This window comes from Lucilia sericata, unplaced genomic scaffold (assembly GCF_015586225.1).
Source record: "Lucilia sericata isolate MDLA Ls3-8-SP2 unplaced genomic scaffold, ASM1558622v1 Contig000666F_arrow, whole genome shotgun sequence".
Classification (NCBI taxonomy): domain Eukaryota; kingdom Metazoa; phylum Arthropoda; class Insecta; order Diptera; family Calliphoridae; genus Lucilia; species Lucilia sericata.
Window position 1 is genome coordinate 224,545 of NW_023994671.1, and position 20,781 is coordinate 245,325.

Here is a 20,781-nt window from a genome sequence, read left to right on the forward strand (position 1 = left end):
TCATGTTGAACGTTGTCAGCTCGGCATGTTGCTGATATTTTTACAACATTACTGTTGCTGGTGGTGTGTCTGTTGCTGTTGCTTGTACTGGCCATAGTTCTGTTACTCTTGTTGCTGGTGGTGCCAGTAACACAGTGTTTTATGCCATTATTTTCTTTATTTTGCATCTCTCGCAACGTTATTGTCTGGCAGCGAAGAATAGTACTGAGACCGCTTGATGGCCATTAGAGTGAAATGTCAAACCATCATATATATATGATGATGACAACAACAGTCAGAGTTTTTTTGTAAACAACATTTCATTGTGGTGTCTGGTTGGTGAGGGTATTAAACAGAAACATAACACAATACCGCCATAATAATATTTTGTATGTATAGAGGGAGTCTCCTCCCATCAGTGAAATTCTCGAAAAACTTGAACCATCCTACAAAGGTTTTGGAGGCATTAAAGGAAGTATGTTTTTCCTGCTTATTTTTTGTATATTTTTTTTAAGATTGTCAACAGGACATAATCGTTAGTATGCTGGAAAAATGATTCAATGCATAACATCGAGTTAATAAGGACGCAACAAGAAAACAACAAGAAAAACCTTCATAGTTGTAAAGCAGCGTTAATCATCAAAAATTATTCGCAATATGATTTAACATAGGAAGAAAATCAATCAATGGGGGCTAGGTGAAATAATGGACCGATGTTAACCATTTTCAATAGGCTTCGTCCCTGGGAAAATAGAAGATCATGTACCAAATTTCATTGAAGTATCTTCAAAATTGCGACCTGTAGTTTGATTACAAGGTTTACATGGACGGACGGACGGACATAGCTAAATCGACTCAGAAAATGATTCTAAGTCGATTGGTATACTTTATGGTGGGTATAGGACCAATATTGTTGTGCATTACAAACATCAGCACAAACCCAATATACCCTCCCCACTAAAGTGGTGTAGGGTATAACAAGTAAGAAATTATAGTCGGGCGAGGCCGACCATATAATACCCTACACCTGTTTAGTTTTCATAATAAAGCATTTAAATTGAATTGTACCTTACCTTGAATTATACTTAAGCCATTTATTGTTGAATAAAATTGTGGACATTTAAGTCAAACTTTGAAGGGGCTTTTTATAGGGGCTAGAGTCAAATGAGACCCTATAATTATAAAATTTATGAGAGTCATTAAGGCTAGTATAGAACTTGGTTTTGCAGATTTTTGTCCAGATAAGAGTATATTAAACATAATTATCAACTTAAAAGCCCTATTCGTCGGGTTCAGTTGTATGGGGGCTAGGTGAAATAATGGACCGATGTTAACAATTTTCAATAGGTTTCGTCTCCGGTACCATAGAAGATCATGTGCCATCATTGAATTATCATCAAAATTGCGACATGTAGTTTGATTACAAAGTTTACATGGACGTACAGACGGACGGACATAGCTAAATCGACTCAGAAAATGATTCTAAGCTGATTGCTATACTTTAAAGTGGGTATAGGACCAATATTATTGAGCGTTACAAACATCAGCACAAACCCAATAACTTTAGTTTTTGTATGTTAAACAAAAAGTTCTAAATAATGAAACTCAAACTCAACATTTGTTTAATGCATTAACACTTAAACAAATACGCCTATCCCTAGTTTTGCACAATATTTTCGTTCCAGAATAAATGGAATTCAAAAGAATTTTTAATGAAAAACTATAAATCATATTTTTTAAGGAAAATAAAATGTTCGATAAAAAAATATGAAATTCTTTCATTCGTCTCAAATTAAAAAAATCTCTATTTCATTTCGAAATTGTGTAAAACAAGGGATTCGTGTACATTCATATGTATGTATGTGAAGCAGTGATTGGCAACACATAAACGGCCACATATATATGTAAAGCTACGTGGGCCCCCAAATATTTGAGTCCTCGGTGTTAATTTCCAAAAAATGTGATAATTTTCTCAGGCTCATATATTGCAAACCGTTCGAAATTTTGATTTAATCTCTGAGTTATGGCTCTTGTCATAAAGAACAAAAATTGTGAACATATAAAATCCAAAAAAAAAATCTTTAAAATCGCAAAACAAAAAAGTCGATTTTTTACGCGTTAAAAAATGTTTCATGGACTACTGGACGTATACTTAATATTTGTAATATCTATAAATCATTAATACGTATACGTACAGGTGTCGTTAATAAAAGCAGTACAATTTAACAATGTAAAACTTTCCTCTTGAAATGAAAAATATGAAAATGAAGTTTTCTTGATTTTAAATATTCCCAATTTTTGTTCTTTATGACAAGAGCTAAAACTTTGCCTCACAGAGTAAATCAAAATTCCGAACGGTTTGCAAGATATGTGCCTGAGATATAAATAATTTTTTTGCAAAAATGACACGAGGCCCCAAAACATTGGGAACCCATAAAAAAGTGCTTGACTTTGAGCAAAACAAAGAATAAAAATTAGAATTGAAGCCGAGAGACTTTGAAAGTCGATGGATGATCTGCAACGAATTGTTACATTCAAATCAAATTTAATTCAAAGAGAAGAAATCATACGCCAAGCATTGTCAATCAGCTAAACCAAAAGCCAAATAACCATAACGCTATTCTAATGCTTTGTATTTGGTGGGGAACACGGGACCTGCAACACCCTTTTTGCCATATTTGAGACATTTTGACAGTCTGTTATGTCATCTCATAGTTCAATTTGTCAACTTTAAAATAAAGGATTAATCACCATTATATCTTTGCCATTTTTCGAGATATCTTCAAATAGATTTGGACTCTGCGCAGCTCAATATTTTTGAAAAGTATAGACTGATCTCTGGTTAAAAAAATTGTCGGCTTTTGTATTCATACATTCTGACATACCAACATATTTTCGTCGTTTTTGTCCATCTTTTACTGTCATATTGCTGCTGTTGTTGTTGATGATTGTTAACGTTGTTGGCCAATGTTTGCAAATATATTGTCATTCTGTTTTGATGTAATTATTGTTGTAGATGTGGTTGGGGATTTAGTGTTTTTATTTCGGGTGTATGTATGTGTTTATGTTGGAATGTCATTTGGTTGTTAAAACCGAAATGGTCGTCAACATCATTGTTGTTTTTTAAGAGTTTATTATTGTTTGTTCCTTTGCTTGTTTGTTTGTCTGTCTGTCGAAATGTTAAATAATAATAGTAAAAAAATGCGTTAAAAATGAAACCATCGGTTGTAGCAGTAGCAACAGCAGCTAAAGAAATGGCCGTATACATGAATGAAGAGAACGTTAAGTGCTGTTTATTTAGAAAATGAAAAGCAAATGCGTCACTTTTTTTTGCACTTTTGACTTGGGTAAAGCTGTTTCGTTTTATATATATATATATTTTTATTCAACCATATATTTAACATTCATTTTAATAGCGGGGTGTAAAAAACACCATTTCCAACAGCTATTACTGGAATAAACAGCAATTTTTCCAAAACTTCTTGTAGAGTACAGTGTGGCGTATGATTAATACTAATTATAACGTATTTTAGAAATTCTTTAATAATATGACTTTTTATATACCGAATTTTATGGAACAAACTGTAAATAGTAGCTGGGATTTAAAGATTCCAAACCACCTATAAATAAGCTTTATGGTACTTTTGTCTAAACTCTAAATATGTCAAATTACAATATTATTAAAAAAGTAAAAGAAATTTTATAAATAAGTTTTAGTAAATTTAAAAATATCTCTGAAGTATTTTGCTATTTTAACATAAATATAAATATATAAAAATGCAATTTTGACCCGATTTTCTAATTTCTCTATGGAAATGATGTAATTTTATATTAACATGAATTTTTGTCGCTGACACATAGAGTTTTATGTCAAGTTTTGGTTTTTTGTTTTCCATTTTTCCGGAAATTTCTTTTATAGAGAAGAATTTAGTTTCTTAACATTGTCAGTTTTTACATACATATTGTCGCCCTGATTGTCATAAACTTTTGACCACAATTTATAAACGTCAAACGGCAAAAAACAGACATAAAAAATAATGAAAACAAAAAAAAAAAAAAAAAAAAAACGCGACAACGCTATTTTAATTTTATTAATAAAATATGATTTTAAAAATATAAGAAATGAAGAGATTAATAATAGGCTTTAAAATAGAAAGCCTGCAGAAAACGGAAAATTAAGAGAAATTTATTGGCATTTTCTCAGTTAAGAATATTCTTTCATTTCACTTTCTATCCTATAACTTTAGAGTCTTATTTATAATTTATAATTAACCATTTCCGTTATATTTTAAACACCTTTCCATTAAAATACAAAATGTTGTTTTAAATAATTTAAAATTTTAAATTGACTCTAATTATGAATAATAAAAAAAAAAACACATTTCCAATTCCCAACTTTAAGGATCAACTCATTTATATTCAAGTTTTTTTTGGTTTGTTTGTTATTTCCTTATTTTTCTGATTTCCAATTGCATGATTATTAATTGAATTTATTCTAATTAAATGAAAACTTTTTCTCCTATTTCATTTTGATTCTCTTCATTTTCAAGTTTTTTCTATTTCTCTTCTGTTTTCACATTTTAGTTTTTCTTTTCGGTAAATTTTTCTAATAACTTTCGTATTAGGAAACCAGCATTCTGATGAGTTAGGGGAAAAAAGTGGATTTGCAATTTGTTTGATTATTTGTTATGGCAAGAAAAATATTAGGTTTTTATGCGTCGTTTATTTTTCTTCATCTCTTTGATGGCTACTGTGGCTGTTAGACAGTATTGATGGAGGCAGGGGGTCCTGATGATGAGTTTGTGGTCGTATATATTTATTGGTTGATGTTGGGGTGTCCTTTAATTTGTTTAATATTGAATGATATTTACCCCAGTTTAATATTTGATTATTACATTTTATGCTTGAGAGATGTTGAATTTTACAAGGGTCATTGTATTTTAAATGTGGCTTAAAGTGTAATGGTTATTGTTTGTTTAGAATTTTTAATGAGATCAAAAGAGATAAAGTGTAGATGCTGTATAAATATTTAATTTTACCGAGGTATATAGTAGACAAGAAGAACATTATTATTTTGGTTTATTTTTATTTTAATATTTTTGGGAAAAAGTGGTAAATTTCAGGAGATGAGTAGAATAATGAAAATTAACTAAGCATAAACTGCAGAAAGTGTACAATATTTTACTTTAAATATTTTTTTTTTTTTTTATACATAATTTTAACAGTATTGGCTTACTTTTTAACCAATATCTAGGTGTCCTTATGTTAATTGAAGATATCAGATATTTTATTACAAACTATTTCAAAATAATTATATGAATGTTTAGAAACAACTAAACAAACTTATAACAACTTTATTTTTAACTATGTCAGTATGACTGAGTGAATGACTGACTTAAGCAATAACTAAATACACACGTATACAAACAGAATGGTTAACTGACATTGACATCCAGAAAATATGATATGAGTACTCACTCGAATAAATTGTCTGCATCTTTAAGTAGTCATCTACTTACTACTACTACTTCAACTATATCAACATCTACCACATTTTTTTTCTTTTGACAGTTATTAACAGCATATCTCCTGCCATTCGAAACAGTTACAAAACTCATTTCTCAAAAAATATACATACATAGAGATCAGACATGTGCTTTTCCACTATATGTTTATAAAATTATAATATAATTTGCTACTTATGATTATTGTTATGGTTTCTAAAAGTTTGTATGTACATACATACTTATATACGTATGTATATAGAAGTTGTGGGCGAATTGTCGTCATCATGTTTCTTATTTTATAAAGAAAAAATTTAAATATTAAAATTAAGAACCAAAAAAGTATTTGCAATAAAGAGTGATAAGAACACAAATACATCTACGTTTGTCACATACATACGTATGTATTTATTAATAAATATACAGTGGTAAATGAACATTTGATAAACTTAGAAATAAACTGATATAGTTCTAAAAAAGATATATACAAAATGACCCATTTTCTAATGCTATTATCTTCAGCTATCTACTAATATTGGTTATCGTAACCACCGTCTGCAAATTTTTTCTATACAAACTAATTTATATCGTAATGTATTTGAAAATTTGTAATAAGAAAACTATCACGTTCAGCCAGTTTCATATACATATTTATGAATTTATTCTTGTGAATATGCATACATTCACGTCTGCCAAGTACAAAGTAGTTTCATTTTACTTTGTATCTCTTGAATAATTCAATAATTTCATCTTTTTACTCGTATAGTACATTTCTTCTATATAATAAAATTGCTGGTCCTTACATACCATGTCTATATACACATGTGTACCTACATATGTATGTATGTAAAAGTAAATACATATAAACTAAAATTTACATTTGTGTTACTTTAGATCTACAAGAGTATATGTTTAGCAGGCAGGATGTATTAATATACCACTTGTATTTCATAAACAATTCATAAAGTTTTACTTTAATACTGTTTATACATACATACACACTTATGCATATTTATTTGTTTATTCGTATTTTATAAAAGGAAATAAACCCAATCCAGTATTAAGTTTATAGTTTTGAAAATTCAACCTAATTTATGTATGCACAAAGTAGACATTTTTGTTAGTTTAAAGTTTTTTGAGAGTGAAATGTAAAGCAATTTTAATGAATTTGTAGTAATGTACTCTTAAAGTCAAAATGTAACGGAAACAGAGCCCTAGCCATCTAACTAACTAACTAACGAACTAACTAATAACGAACTAACTACTAATAACTAACTACTAACTAACATACTACTAACTAACTAACTAACTAGCACTAACTAACTAACTAATAACTAACTAACTAACTAACTAATAACTAACTAACTAACTAACAACTAACTAACTACTAACTAACTAACTAACTAACTAACTACTAACTAACTAACTAACTAACTAACTAACTAACTAACTAACTAACTAACTAACTAACTAACTAACTACTAACTAACTAACTAACTAACTAACTAACTAACTAACTAACTAACTAACTAACTAACTACTAACTAACTAACTAACTAACTAACTAACTAACTAACTAACTAACTAACTAACTAACTAACTAACTAACTAACTAACTAACTAACTAACTAACTAACTAACTAACTAACTAACTAACTAACTAACTAACTAACTAACTAACTAACTAACTAACTACTAACTAACTAACTAACTAACTAACTAACTAACTAACTAACTAACTAACTAACTAACTAACTAACTAACTAACTAACTAACTAACTAACTAACTAACTAACTAACTAACTAACTAACTAACTAACTAACTAACTAACTAACTAACTAACTAACTAACTAACTAACTAACTAACTAACTAACTAACTAACTAACTAACTAACTAACTACTAACTAACTAACTAACTAAACTAACTAACTAACTAACTAACTAACTAACTAACTAACTAACTAACTAACTAACTAACTAACTAACTAACTAACTAACTACTAACTAACTACTAACTAACTAACTAACTAACTAACTAGCTAACTAACTAACTAACTAACTAACTAACTAACTAACTAACTAACTAACTAACTAACTAACTAACTAACTGGTTTCGTACCTTTAAGCACTTAAAAGTCTTGAACTTAGTTGAACCTAAACAGATTTTAAGTTTCTCAACGGATTTAGAAAGCAAAAGCCTTTATAATGACGTAATTTGGGTACATTTCAAACATATTGATTTTAGTTTCGCCATTTTCCAAGTTTGGATATGTTTTTACAAAATATTCTATATGAGAACCGTATTATTTATAAATATGTTAGAAAACTATGTCTGATCATGACGACGTTATATAAATTTTTCTTAATACAAAATTCTTTAAAAGCTTGTTTATAAGGGGGATAGGTTTAAATATGGGCCGATCCTCATAAAAATTTAAGGGAAGAATTCAGCTTTATATAGAAGTTATTTATGCTGAATTTCAACGTGATACGTGTATGTATATAAGCTTAAATCTTGACAAGCAAATAATAGAAACTAATTTTCCACATCTGAACTGATTTGGATGATTTCTTTAAAGTATTAATACTTAAATCTTATGAAAGGCATTTGTTTCTTTAATTCATGCAATATTTCAAATCAATAAAACATTTAAATACTTTCTATAATAAACTGCATGAGGCAATAGAAATCAGTAAAAATGAAAGCCAATATTGGTGATTTCAAAAACCAACAAAAACGGAAAATTAGAAAGCAAAAATTAATGAAAAGAAAAATTCCACTTGCAATTTTTTCATAACTCAACAAGGCCGTTAAACAAGTGGTCATCTTTAAATAGACCACATATGTATGTGTATATGTACACAAACTAAAAATATGAATTTGAATGCGAATTTTATTTTATGACTTTTACCAAAAAATAAAAAATAACCCAAATACATGCTTTTACTATTCATAATAAAGACATATTTCGATAGAACTTATTTATGTATAAAAAAGTAAAATCGTATAATAAGGTCAAAAGTTTGCTAAAGTTTTTTATACTGACAAATTTTCAAAGAACTTTAGGAAATGACAAAATATTTATGACCAACAAATACTAACATGACTTTTTGCACACATACATAAATCATGCATATATTCATAATTACATGAATACATACATACATACACAAATTTCAACAAAACTTGGCCAAGAAACATAAAGACAGATACTGTAACACTTTAACAATTATAGAAAATCCTGCTAATTTGAGTCAACCTTCCTGTCATTATACACTTTAACAACAATAATAGCAACATAAAAATTATTTGTCTTTTTGGTTGCTGCTGTTGTTGTTGGTCTTTTACCAACTGTTTTAGCAACAAACTAAAATCCAAACAAACATCAATGACAAACTTATAATGTTGTAGGTTCTGTAGTATGGATGGCAGAGACAAGAAAAGTTTCTTTATAGTCGGCAATAAAGACTTTTTTGAACCCTTCATTAAAATATAAGTGATTTTAACGTAAAAAGTCTTAAACAGTTAAGTTTTATTTATTGAAAATTTTTGGATCAAATCAGAATTTCTAAAACAAACATTGTAATTAAATTGGTAGAAGACTAAACCCTAAAGATAGTTTTCGAAATATGTTGCAAACAACTTGTTAAAGTTATTATATACCTACAAAGGATATCGTCTTAAACTGGTGTAGCAACAATAACAATGTTTCAATGTAAATAAGACTACCATGACTACAAGTTATATCAACTCATACATCTTTATCTTGTTATAATACAATAATAATGAATATCAACATAATAATGATGCTGCTACCACTGCTGAAGCAACTGCTAATGCCAGTGCCAATGCTAATGCCAAATTGTTTAAGTTTGGTTTATTTTCCGTTTGGTGTCTTCTACCCTCTCGTATATAAAACTAAAATAAACTTTTTCTGTTTCTTGTTTGTTTTCTTAAGACTTCTCTCTCTCTCTCTCTGGTTCAGTTAAGTTAAACGAGAACATTCAGCCATAAAGTCATAGAGTACTTTACATATTTTAGCAAAGTTTTATGAGGTAAAATCAAAGCAGTTAGTAGGAAGAGCGTTGGCCTTCGAAAGCAAATGAGTGGCAATATGTCAAATGATAAGTATATGAATTTATGCAAATATTGCTGCAAGTTTATTTCTTTTGATTTCGGTCTACTCTATGTATGCTTGTATATTGGTTTGGTATGACATGTTATTTGTCTTGAACATTTCCTGACTGTAAGAAAATTCCTTAAATTCAAATTCATCTACGGATATCCTTCGAGTACCCAGCACAAAGCTTTTGAAATAACTATTTTGCAGCAACATCTAAATCATCGCCATCATATGAGTTTCAGTTGCATTATATTCATCAGCAGCATTCTACTTGGTCTTCTTCTCATCATCAACAATGGTTTTGGAAATTGCAATTGTTGTTAGTGGCAGTAGCAGTAGTGTCATGACATCTAATGTATTTTATTGTTATTATTATTACTACTACTTCTAACATGCAATGAACTTCAAAAGTACACTTGAAGAAATGTTTGTAAAAGACAAACGAAATGTCTGAATGAAATAGAGTTTATTTTCATTGAAAACCTTTAACATTAACATTGAAAAAGTAACGAATTTACGAAAGAATGAATATATGGACCTATTATAAACAGATCCTCATGAAACTCGTCGATAAGTTTTGGTTCTTTTAAACAAAGATTTCAACTTTCTAATAAAACGAATTAACCTTTCTAACTAGAAAAATATAAAATCTAAATTAAATTGGAAAAAAAATTTTTAATTTCGCCGTGTATTATTACATAAAATCATTGAATGCTGTAAAGACTCCACATAGAACTCGATTTCGAATCAACACATACCCACGCAAAACATAAATATGACAATACATATACAAAAGGAGTTCGCACCAAATGAATAGTGAAAAGTTGTTGCATTTTTCTCACCGATTTTTGTTGACTTCACATACATGAGATGAGATCATCGAAACGGTTCTATGACATGTTGCAGATTTCTTCCAATGTTCATGTTATACATATATTATTCCAATAACTAAAGCATTGAACTTAAATTGGATGCTACTCATAACCGACCAAAACCGGCAGTATCGTTTGCTGAGATATTAGAAAATTTAAGGTAATTATTAGCTCAAAAGCCCTATTTGGGCTTTACGGTTGTATGGGTACTAGGTGACTATTTTAATAGGCTTCGTCCATGGGTCAAAAGAAACGTTTGATCCAAAGTTAAATTGCATGTGACCTATAGTTTTATTACAAAGCTTACATGAACGGACAGATGGACGGACATTGCTAAATCGATCCAGAAAATGGGTGTAGAGCAAATATTTGCATACTAAAGTGGTATAGGGTATAAGTAAAATTGCATGTGACCTATATTTATTTTGATTACAAAGCTTACATAAACAGACAAAGATGGACGGACAATGCTAAATCGATCCAGAAAATTGGTGTAGAGACAATATTTACATACTAAAGTGGTATAGGGTATAAGAATGTAAAAAAAATTTCCTGAAAAGAGAAAATTACACAGGCCATGTATTAACCCAGCGCTGAATCCAAATCTGGTTTCAAAATGTATCCATCACACAGTGATGCCAAGTGTAGGGATTTTTCCCTTTTTGTAGGGATTTTTTTCAAAAATTTCACGTGTAGGGAAAAAGGGAAAGATTTCTTACTATTGTCAAATTGTAGGGATTTTTCAATTTCATAGTTTTTAACAACTAAAAATATACTCTTTCATGTATTAAACTTTTAAATTAAAAATGAAATCAGTTTTAAGTGTATCGTTAGTAAAAATTCCGCTTGTAATATCTACAATATATGTACCTACATATCGCTACAAGACTGGCATAATCCAAAATTCGGCTTTCTTGAACTATGGTCTTCAAAACCTGCGACATACTAAAATCTTTCATATAGATTTATGAAATTTCAAATATGTCAATTATTTTCGATGTGAAATCGATTTTTTGTAAACGTAAAAACTAAAACCCACGTTTTTGTGAATATTAGACAACTAAAAATTTAATTTCAATTTAGATGAGAAACATATTAACCTCAACTATCTGAATCTGGATTTTTAAAACCCCTTAATTTGTTTAAAAGTTATTAAAAAAATAGTTAAATGTCATTAAATATTCATATCCATTTTTCTTGAAACGACTTTTTGGATTATGCCAATCCTGTAGGGCGATATATTCTGACTCCTTATAGATAGAGTAGTCGGGGGCTTAATGCTGTAACTCAGGATTGAAAAAATTAATTTAATGTTCTGAAAATTTATAAAAGTAAACCGCAAAAAGTAAACGCAAAAGTAAACCTTATTTTAAATAATTATTTTATGAAAATTTTTTTGTTGGAGTCACATAAAATAAATTTTTATCACGATTCGATATACTGCCATAAATCTTTCAATTGTTTTTTTTTTTAATCTTAACTGAAGAGTCAGGGTTGGAAGATTTGTATGATGTAAAATTGAAAGAAAAAAAATTTAAAATATAAATTATAGAAATTTCATTCCTAAAAATTAAAAAAAAATACATACATATATGTATATTATAAAACGGAGCTAATATTTTAGTTTTTGATGTTATTTTTGTATTTTTTTAAGATAAACTTTGAAAAAAATGGAAAAAAGTAGTGTAGGGAAAAATGTAGGGAAAATAAAAAGTGGGTGTAGGGAAAAAAGGGATTTTTTCTCATAAGCGTAGGGATTTCTGAAAAAAATCTCCTGGCATCACTGCCATCACATCAGTTTGAACAAAATCCAATTTTTTGTCATATTTCAGATGTTTATTAATAAACGTATATATAACTTCTGATTGTCCAACCTATTGACTTTATAATAATGACGTAAGCTCTGGTATGTATTCTTCCTTCTTCGAGATTCAGCGCTGCTCAATACTAGGAAAGGTCTTTAGGTTTCGATTTTTTTTTAAATTTGGTTTGCCATATTTATTACGCGCTCACTCTTATATATATTTAGCGAATAAACATATGATATTTAAACGACTTTTCGATGAGTATGTGTTTGCGGTTTGAAAATATATATACATTAGGATAGTCCCGTTTTTATGAAAATATAAAATAAGGTACGGATGTTCTTACCAAAAATGAAAGCTTGATGCATTCTAAGATCTAAAAATGTTTGTCCTGGGGTCAATATTTGGTGACTTGGTTCAGGGGATGGATCTTTCCATCCTTTTTTATGTTTTTTCTAATTTTTTCATGTTTTACGCAAAGGAAAGACATGAAATTTTTATATCATGTGAAAGATTTTTGAGAAGGCGTATCATCATAACGTAAACAACAACATTGAAGTTAACACAATCAAGTATACATGAGCGGGAAAAATCTACACAAGGTTGTGCTGACGGTGCACACGCGCAAGCTAGTATGCAGGATCATATTTCGTCTGGAAGATTTCACAACGTGGGAATGGAATAAGTTGGATCAGCAGAATTATTTAGATTTAAGTATTTAAAAAATATTGTTAGAGTTAGTCTTACTTGGGAGGTTGACCAAAGCGGTCGTTGAATAAAATTGTAAACCAAAAATTAACGTGTTTCATTTATAGTGGACAAGTCGGTGTCCACTTAAAAATCATTTTTTTTAATTTCACATAACAAAGGAAGTTAACTGGCGCCCGAGCAGGGACACGCCAAGAGAAAGCGGAGTCCTTATAAAATTAAATAAAAAATTAAATATATAAAATTAATAAATTAAATAAGTTTCTGCGATTCCCACGGGACCCTCCAGAAACTAAATAATAAAAACTGGAAAAGATAAAAAAGAAATAGTGAACCTTAAAATTTGTTTTGTGGGAAAAAGGATCCACCTAAAGAAAGAACAGTGACAATTAAGTGAAATTTCGACCCCGAAATTGTGAAATTAAATAAGTTTTTGCGATTCCTACGGGACCCTCCAGAAACTAAAAACTGGAAAAAATAAAAAAGAAACAGTGAAATTTTAAATTTTTTTTGTGGAAAAGAGGATCCACCTAAAGGAAAAAAGAACAGTGACAATTAAGTGAAATTTCGATCCTGTGACTACCAGTGAATTAATTTGAAGAGAAGAGGGAGAATTATTGGAAGGCATATCCTGTAAGGGTGACTGTAAAAATATAGAGGGAAGAACCTGCAAAATATAGAGGGAAGAACCTGCAAATTCCTATGTATATGTATATGTGTATGTAAGTATGGAACATTTGCAAAATAAGGTAACAGAGTTAACTGGCGCCCTAAACGCCGTTCTAAACCAGCTAAAAACTCTGGATCAGAGAACGCTGAATTTGGAACGTAGGCCCAGTAATCCTCCGGTTGTTGAGGGCGAAAGTCCTCCTCCCCCCCTGCGTGCTCCAACCACAGAAACCGAATTGAACGAAATAGGAAAACTTCCCGACTGTGTAAGGGACTTGCAGTCTTTTGAGGGTGACCCCACGCAGTATGTATCCTGGATACATAGCGTGGAGAGTATCCTGAAGGACTATGAGATCGTCCGGCAGAAGCCGATATATAGGGCTATTGTTCAGGCTATACGCCGAAAATGTAGGGGAAGGGCTGATGCCGCCCTTACCTCCTACAACATATTCGATGAAGACTGGGCATCGATAAAGAACTGTCTTTCTCTGCATTATGCAGACAAAAGAGATGTTCGCACACTAGAACATCAGTTGACCCAACTAGCTCAGAAGAGTATGAGCGTAGACGAGTTCTACGCTACAGTAAATCACCAGTTCTCCTTGATCATAAACAAATTGAAGACGGAAACTTATTCTGAAGAAACGACGAACGTTTTAATAGAGACTTATAGGAATAGGACACTGGAAGTTTTCATAAGGGGTCTTAATGGCGAGCTGTCAAAGATGATAATGCTCATGAAGCCAAAGACACTTCCCGAGGCATATTCGCAATGTTTGGAATTGAGAAATGCCAATTACAGGAGTCAGGTCTCCCTACATTCGGTTAATGGTCAGAATAGGGTCCAGGTTCCAATGGGATTTAATAACTTTCCGAATCACCACCCAAGTAAGACTCGAAACCAAGCTTCCTTCCAAAAATTTGTACCGAAAAACCGGTATCAACCTCAAGCGAACCCTTTTGTTAACCGACAATTTGAGCCACGGCGTGTTGCGCAACAGCCTGCTCCCCACAGACCAGAACCAATGGACATAGATCCGAGTACGCAATCTAGGGGGACCGGAAACCGACCATGGAATAACCACAAAAGACGGGCTTTTTCGGAACAGGTTCGTCCCGGGTCGGCACAACACCCGTTTAAACAACAGAGAATTTTTAACATGACACAAGAGGACAATGAGGGCGAACCGGCCGACGACGAAATAAATTTTCGGACTCGTGCCTTTCCGGCTTACCATACGTAAGCAATGAATTAAAGGATGGCTCAATAATAAAATTTTTAATAGACACAGGGGCTACAAAAAACTTTGTTGAGCCAGCCTTATGCCCCAGATCAAAGAAATTAGATAAACCATTTTATGTTCGTACTGCCTCAGGGAGAATACAAATTAGTGAGAAGGTAAAGGGGAAATTCTTTGCCCCATTTGGTAACGATACGACAATTACATTCTATGTACTACCGGGATTCACATCTTTCAATGGTATAATCGGCGACGATACTCTACGTGAGCTTCAAGCTATAATAGACCACAAAAATAATACACTGACAATCTCGCCAGGGATCAGTATACCACTTAGAATTCAGACATTGAACGAAATTAACGTACTTCCATCATGCACTACATTGAGTGACCTAATAGCCGAGTTTAGTGACATATTTGGACCAATAAATAACGAATTGGCAGCAACATCTATTAGGGCAGAGATACGGTGTACCACTGATGAGCCAATATACTCAAAGAGTTATCCTTATCCAGCTTGTATGCGTGCTGAAGTAGACAGACAAATAGAAGAACTTCTGAATAATAATGTAATACGGCCGTCAAGAAGTCCTTATAATTCTCCCATTTGGGTGGTCCCAAAGAAACCTAAACCAAATGGAGAGAAACAATATCGGATGGTGGTGGATTTCAAAAGACTGAATGCCGTCACCATACCTGACACATATCCAATTCCCGACATAAATTCAACTTTGGCGAGCCTTGGCAAGGCGAAATATTTTACAACCCTTGACCTCACTTCGGGGTTTCATCAGATTTCAATGAATCCAAGGGATATTCCAAAGACAGCCTTTTCAACAATGAATGGGAAGTATGAGTTTTTGAGGCTACCGTTCGGCCTACGGAATGCGCCTGCTATATTTCAGCGTATGGTCGATGACGTCCTGCGAGGTTGTATAGGGAAAATATGTTATGTCTATATAGACGACATAATAGTATACGGGGGTAATATTGAGGAACACCTGGGGAACCTTAGGAAAGTATTTCAGCGTCTAAGAGACGCTCACCTTAGGGTTAATTTAGAGAAAACTGCTTTTATGAAAACCGAGGTCGAATTCCTTGGTTACGTGGTTACTAAGGATGGTATACTACCTGATAGGAAGAAGGTGAGGGCAATCCTTGACATTGTACCACCCCAGACCCTGAAAGAGCTCAAAAGTTTTCTGGGATTAACATCCTATTATAGGAGGTTCATTAAAGACTTTGCCAAAGTAGCTAAACCTTTAACCACTCTCACTCGTGGCGAGATGGCACAAGTCAAGGCTAATCAATCGAAGAAAGTTAGAATTATTCTCGGGGAGGAAGAGCTACAAGCATTTAACGAGCTTAAGGAGTTGCTCACGTCGTCGGAAGTATTAGCCTTCCCGGACTTTGACAAACCATTTAATCTTACGACAGACGCTTCTAACAGTGCTTTAGGTGCAGTACTGTCTCAAGGGGAAATGGGAAAGGACAAACCAATAACCTTTATTTCTCGCTCTTTGAACAAAACAGAAGAGGCATATGCCACGAACGAGAAAGAGATGCTCGCCATAGTTTGGGCATTGGACAATCTTCGCTCCTACCTGTATGGAGCTAAGAAAATACGCATTTTTACCGATCACCAACCTCTGACGTTTGCCATGAGCAACAGGAATTATAATGCGAAATTGAAAAGGTGGAAGGCTAGGATAGAGGAATATAACTTCGAACTTGTATATAAACCAGGGAAATCCAATGTAGTAGCCGACGCCTTATCTCGCTTAAAAGCAGACTCAACCGACTCAGTGAAAGCTGAGCAGACTTCGAGAACTGCATCTACAGATTTATGTGTCCATCTTGCGGATGAGTCCTCCACTGACACTGCAAGTGAAGGTAGGGTAGGAAGTGAGGACTCAGATACCATAACAGCTAGTGAGGGTACGATAGGGAACGGAGACTCAGCTACTATAACAGCTAGCGAGGGAACCGTACACAGTGCCGAACAGGATGGCACAGATTTGATTCCACATGTCGAAGCTCCTATTAACGTTTTTCGTAATCAGATTATAATACGACAATTCCAATCAGATATGATTACACATATTAATCCTCATCCTGGCTACAACCGACACATCATATCTTTGGAGGAAATTAGCAGGGAAAATCTTACACGAATCCTGAGGGAAAAACTTAGACCTGATGTCTTAAATGGGATTAAAATTCCTGAACAGTATTTGTGGCTATTACAGGAGGTTTATTTGGAACACTTTTCACATTATAAGCTACGGATCACTCAGAGATTTGTAGAAGATGTAACTTGTCCAAATAGGGTCTGTTCCTTGATAGAAGAGGAGCACAGAAGGGCACATAGGAATAAGGACGAGAATAAACTACAGCTCTTGGAAAAATACTATTTCCCTAGGATGAACAGTCTTGTAGGAAGGTATACGAGGAATTGTGAAATATGCAAGGCTAACAAATATGATCGGAATCCGCCGATACCTAAGCTTCAGGCAACTCCGATTCCTTCTTATCCCTGTGAAATATTGCACATGGATATTTTTGTACTCCAAAATGAGTATTTTATTAGTGTATTGGATAAATTTTCAAAATTTGGGAAACTTTTTCCTCTTAGGAATCGTTCAGCCTTGCAAATGAGGGAGAGAATTATAGAAATCCTTAATTACTTCTCGACACCACGCATTTTAGTGACTGACAATGAGCGAGGTTTTATCAGCCCAATAGTGATGAACGTGATTCGACAATTTGGTGTCAAGGTATATTTGACTCCAGTAGGTCGTAGTGAGGTGAACGGACAAGTGGAACGATTCCATTCGACCTTACTGGAAATTTATCGATGTTTAAAGGTCGAACATAGGGATTTAGGTATTAGGGAACTTATAATGCTCGCTAACGATCGATACAATAACACCATCCACTCTGTAACGAATAGGAAACCGGTTGATATTTTTTTTAATAGAGCTGAGAGAATTAATTACCAAAGGTTGCAGAACTTTAGGCGAAAGTTGAACAGGGAGGTGAAAAAATCGATAAAGAAAAAGCAAGAGGCAACCTTGGAGAGACATAATTCTAGGCGTCGTGTCTTATCGAAGGATTATAAGGCGGGTGATACCGTTCATGTTAGGAATAAGCAGATCAGGGCAAAGCATCGACCGCTTTATGAGAAAGCGGTTGTTGATAGAAACAATCGGGTCACAGTGCAAACGAGCACTGGAAAAAGGATTCACAAGACCCACATTAAATCTTAAAGGATACCTATGGGGTCCTTAAATTTTAGCGGTATGCGTATTTACGCAGGGGTTCAAATCCCCATAGACATGTGAATGATGAAAGGAGAGAAATGGAGATAAAACTTCTACCTTTTTTAAGGAGAAGTGGAGGAAATGGGAAATTGGGTACAATACCCATTTTTTGAACTTAATGGTATCTCTTAATGCGATTTTCTTTTTTTTTGGGACAAGGATTTGTGATAGTGATGTCCTCACTGTCATAAGTCGTGGTAGATCTCCGTACCACGAGTAAGTTTCTTGCAATTAAACCATTAACGCTTGATGCTAAAAGGGATAACTCGGAATCTACGGTCCACACAAAAAATATAAGTAAATGGTCCCAAAACCTATAGTGGAAACTGCATATTTGCGGAGGGGTTCAATTCCCCATGGGTGCCATAAGAATAAGGAAATCGTACTACTGAGAAAACCTTGAACTGAATTGAAGCCTTCAATTGGGGCAAAAGATGAATATGAGATGAGATATTTTTTTATGGAAGCTTAAGCGAAAGTATATTGAAAGTAATTAAAATAACTTGAATGAAGATCATTGCAATGGTGAAAATTTATTTTAGAGCAAGGGTGATCAATGCCAATTGCATAATGCAAAGGAAGTCCATGGCTTAAGAGATTATCATTTGCACTTCTTGCATATGGCGGATAATCACACCTAGTTCAAAAAAAGAAAAAAGAGGGAATGTGGCCATCAGCCTTAGAGATGAATACGATAAAATTTATGAAATGAAAACGGAAATGAAAGATAAAATTAGTTAAGATAAAGAGAAAACTAACTTAGAATAAGTATCTACTAACGAGAATGTGGCCTTCAGCCTTAAAGATGAATATAATAAAATTTATGAGATGGAAACGGAAATGAAAGATGAAATTAATTAAGATAAAGGGAAAACTAACATAGAATAAGAATCTATTAACGTTAAAACATTATATAAGTGAAAATGTGAAGTAGGAATTTAGTTAAATGTGAAGTAGAAATTTAATTGTACTAATCGTACTAACACTTTAATAATACAATCATACTAACACTCTAACAAACTAATCGTAGAGCTAGACAAAACGACATTTATCATTCCAGTCTCACGTGGTTCACGGCCGTGAACAGTCTACAAATCTTCGAATACCACTCGCAGTTGGTTACATTCAAATACGGCAAGGGTTGGCTGGTTGATGGAAGGTTTAACCTGGTTCATGTTATCAACTTAGAGGAATACGAGCGCCTATTAGGCCAAACCGTGGCAATGCTGGAAAAAATTGCTGTGGATGAGAAAGAACGGATGGTAATTGATTTCCATGTTAATACAATTTTTTCCCAATTAGATACGCTTAGGGGTAAATACAAGAAGCAGAAACGCTCTATCAATTGGATCGGTTCAGCTTGGAAGTGGTTGGCTGGCAATCCGGATGCAGCAGATTGGGATAATGTGTTGAGGTCTGAACAAAGCATCATTGAAAATAATAATCACCAATACGTGATCAACGATCGACTCTTTAAAGCGTCACAGGAAACAATATCTAAGGTTAATGCAATGGTGGCGCGATTTCACAACGAGGTCAATGCAACGAACGTCGAAAAATTCATTAATCAAATCCTACGCCAAATAATGGTCATCAAAGAAGAGGTAAACGAGGTTATGAGAGCCGCGCAAATGGCCAAAGGTGGCATAGTCAACTCTAATGTACTCGACAGAGAAGAAATTCACCGCATAATTGACGAAATTGCAACACTCCCTTATTCTAATGAATTGGAGGCCATCGAGTACGCCGATCCAAGGGTATGCACAAACGGTTCAATGATTCTCTATGTCCTTTCACTGCCCAAGGTAAGAGAAGTTGAGTACAACTACCTTATTGTCAAACCATCCATTCAGGAAGGAAAGGTTATAGACTTACCGTTTAACACGTTGCTGGTTAATGAGAAAGAGACATATGGCATCACCAAACCATGCATGCGAATCAACAACAATACCGTGTGTGAGGAAACGAGCTTGAGAAAACTCCCTGAAGATGATTGTGTTTCAATTCTCATCAAAGGAGGTGAAGCAAAATGTTCCTACAGATCCTGTGAAGAAGAGGTTGTCGAACTTGTTATGGAAGACACCATATTCATTACCAATTTTAGAGGTAATCTCCAGAGTGGTAACATTACTAAATTCCTTTCGGGAACCTACGCAGTGCGACTTAACAACGAAGAAGTGAAAATAAAAAACGTTACGTACACCAGCCGAAGCGAGACATCTATACAAATCCTACCCCAGATCGTCACAACCATCCTAGAAGAAAGGCGGCAGCTTGACATAGGATATCTTCACAATATGAGTTTACAAAACATAAAAAATTTAGAAAATCTAGACATAAAATACCACTACTCTATAGTAGCGGATTGCACTATTTTTTTGCTCCTATCATTCCTAGGCTACCTATGCTGGAAAGCTTTATACTCTCAAGTGCGTCTCCCTCCGCTGCAGAGCACGAGCAACGTGGCATGCAAACCCCAATCTGCGGGACGCAGATTTTTGGCAAGGGAGGAGTTAACACAATCAAGTATACATGAGCGGGAAAAATCTACACA

The 20,781-nt window shown here is 33.2% G+C and overlaps 1 protein-coding gene across 1 annotated transcript in view; it reads right to left on the reverse strand.

Annotated features, from left to right (window-relative positions):
* Nucleotides 1-2,968, reverse strand: part of LOC119607169 (inversin) — a 64,388-nt gene extending 61,420 nt beyond the window's left edge. The window contains exon 1 of the mRNA XM_037960974.1: nucleotides 2,853-2,968. Within this exon, the coding sequence (XP_037816902.1) occupies nucleotides 2,853-2,968 (116 nt within the window). The remainder of the gene's footprint in view (nucleotides 1-2,852) is intronic.
* Nucleotides 2,969-20,781: the final 17,813 nt, after the last annotated feature.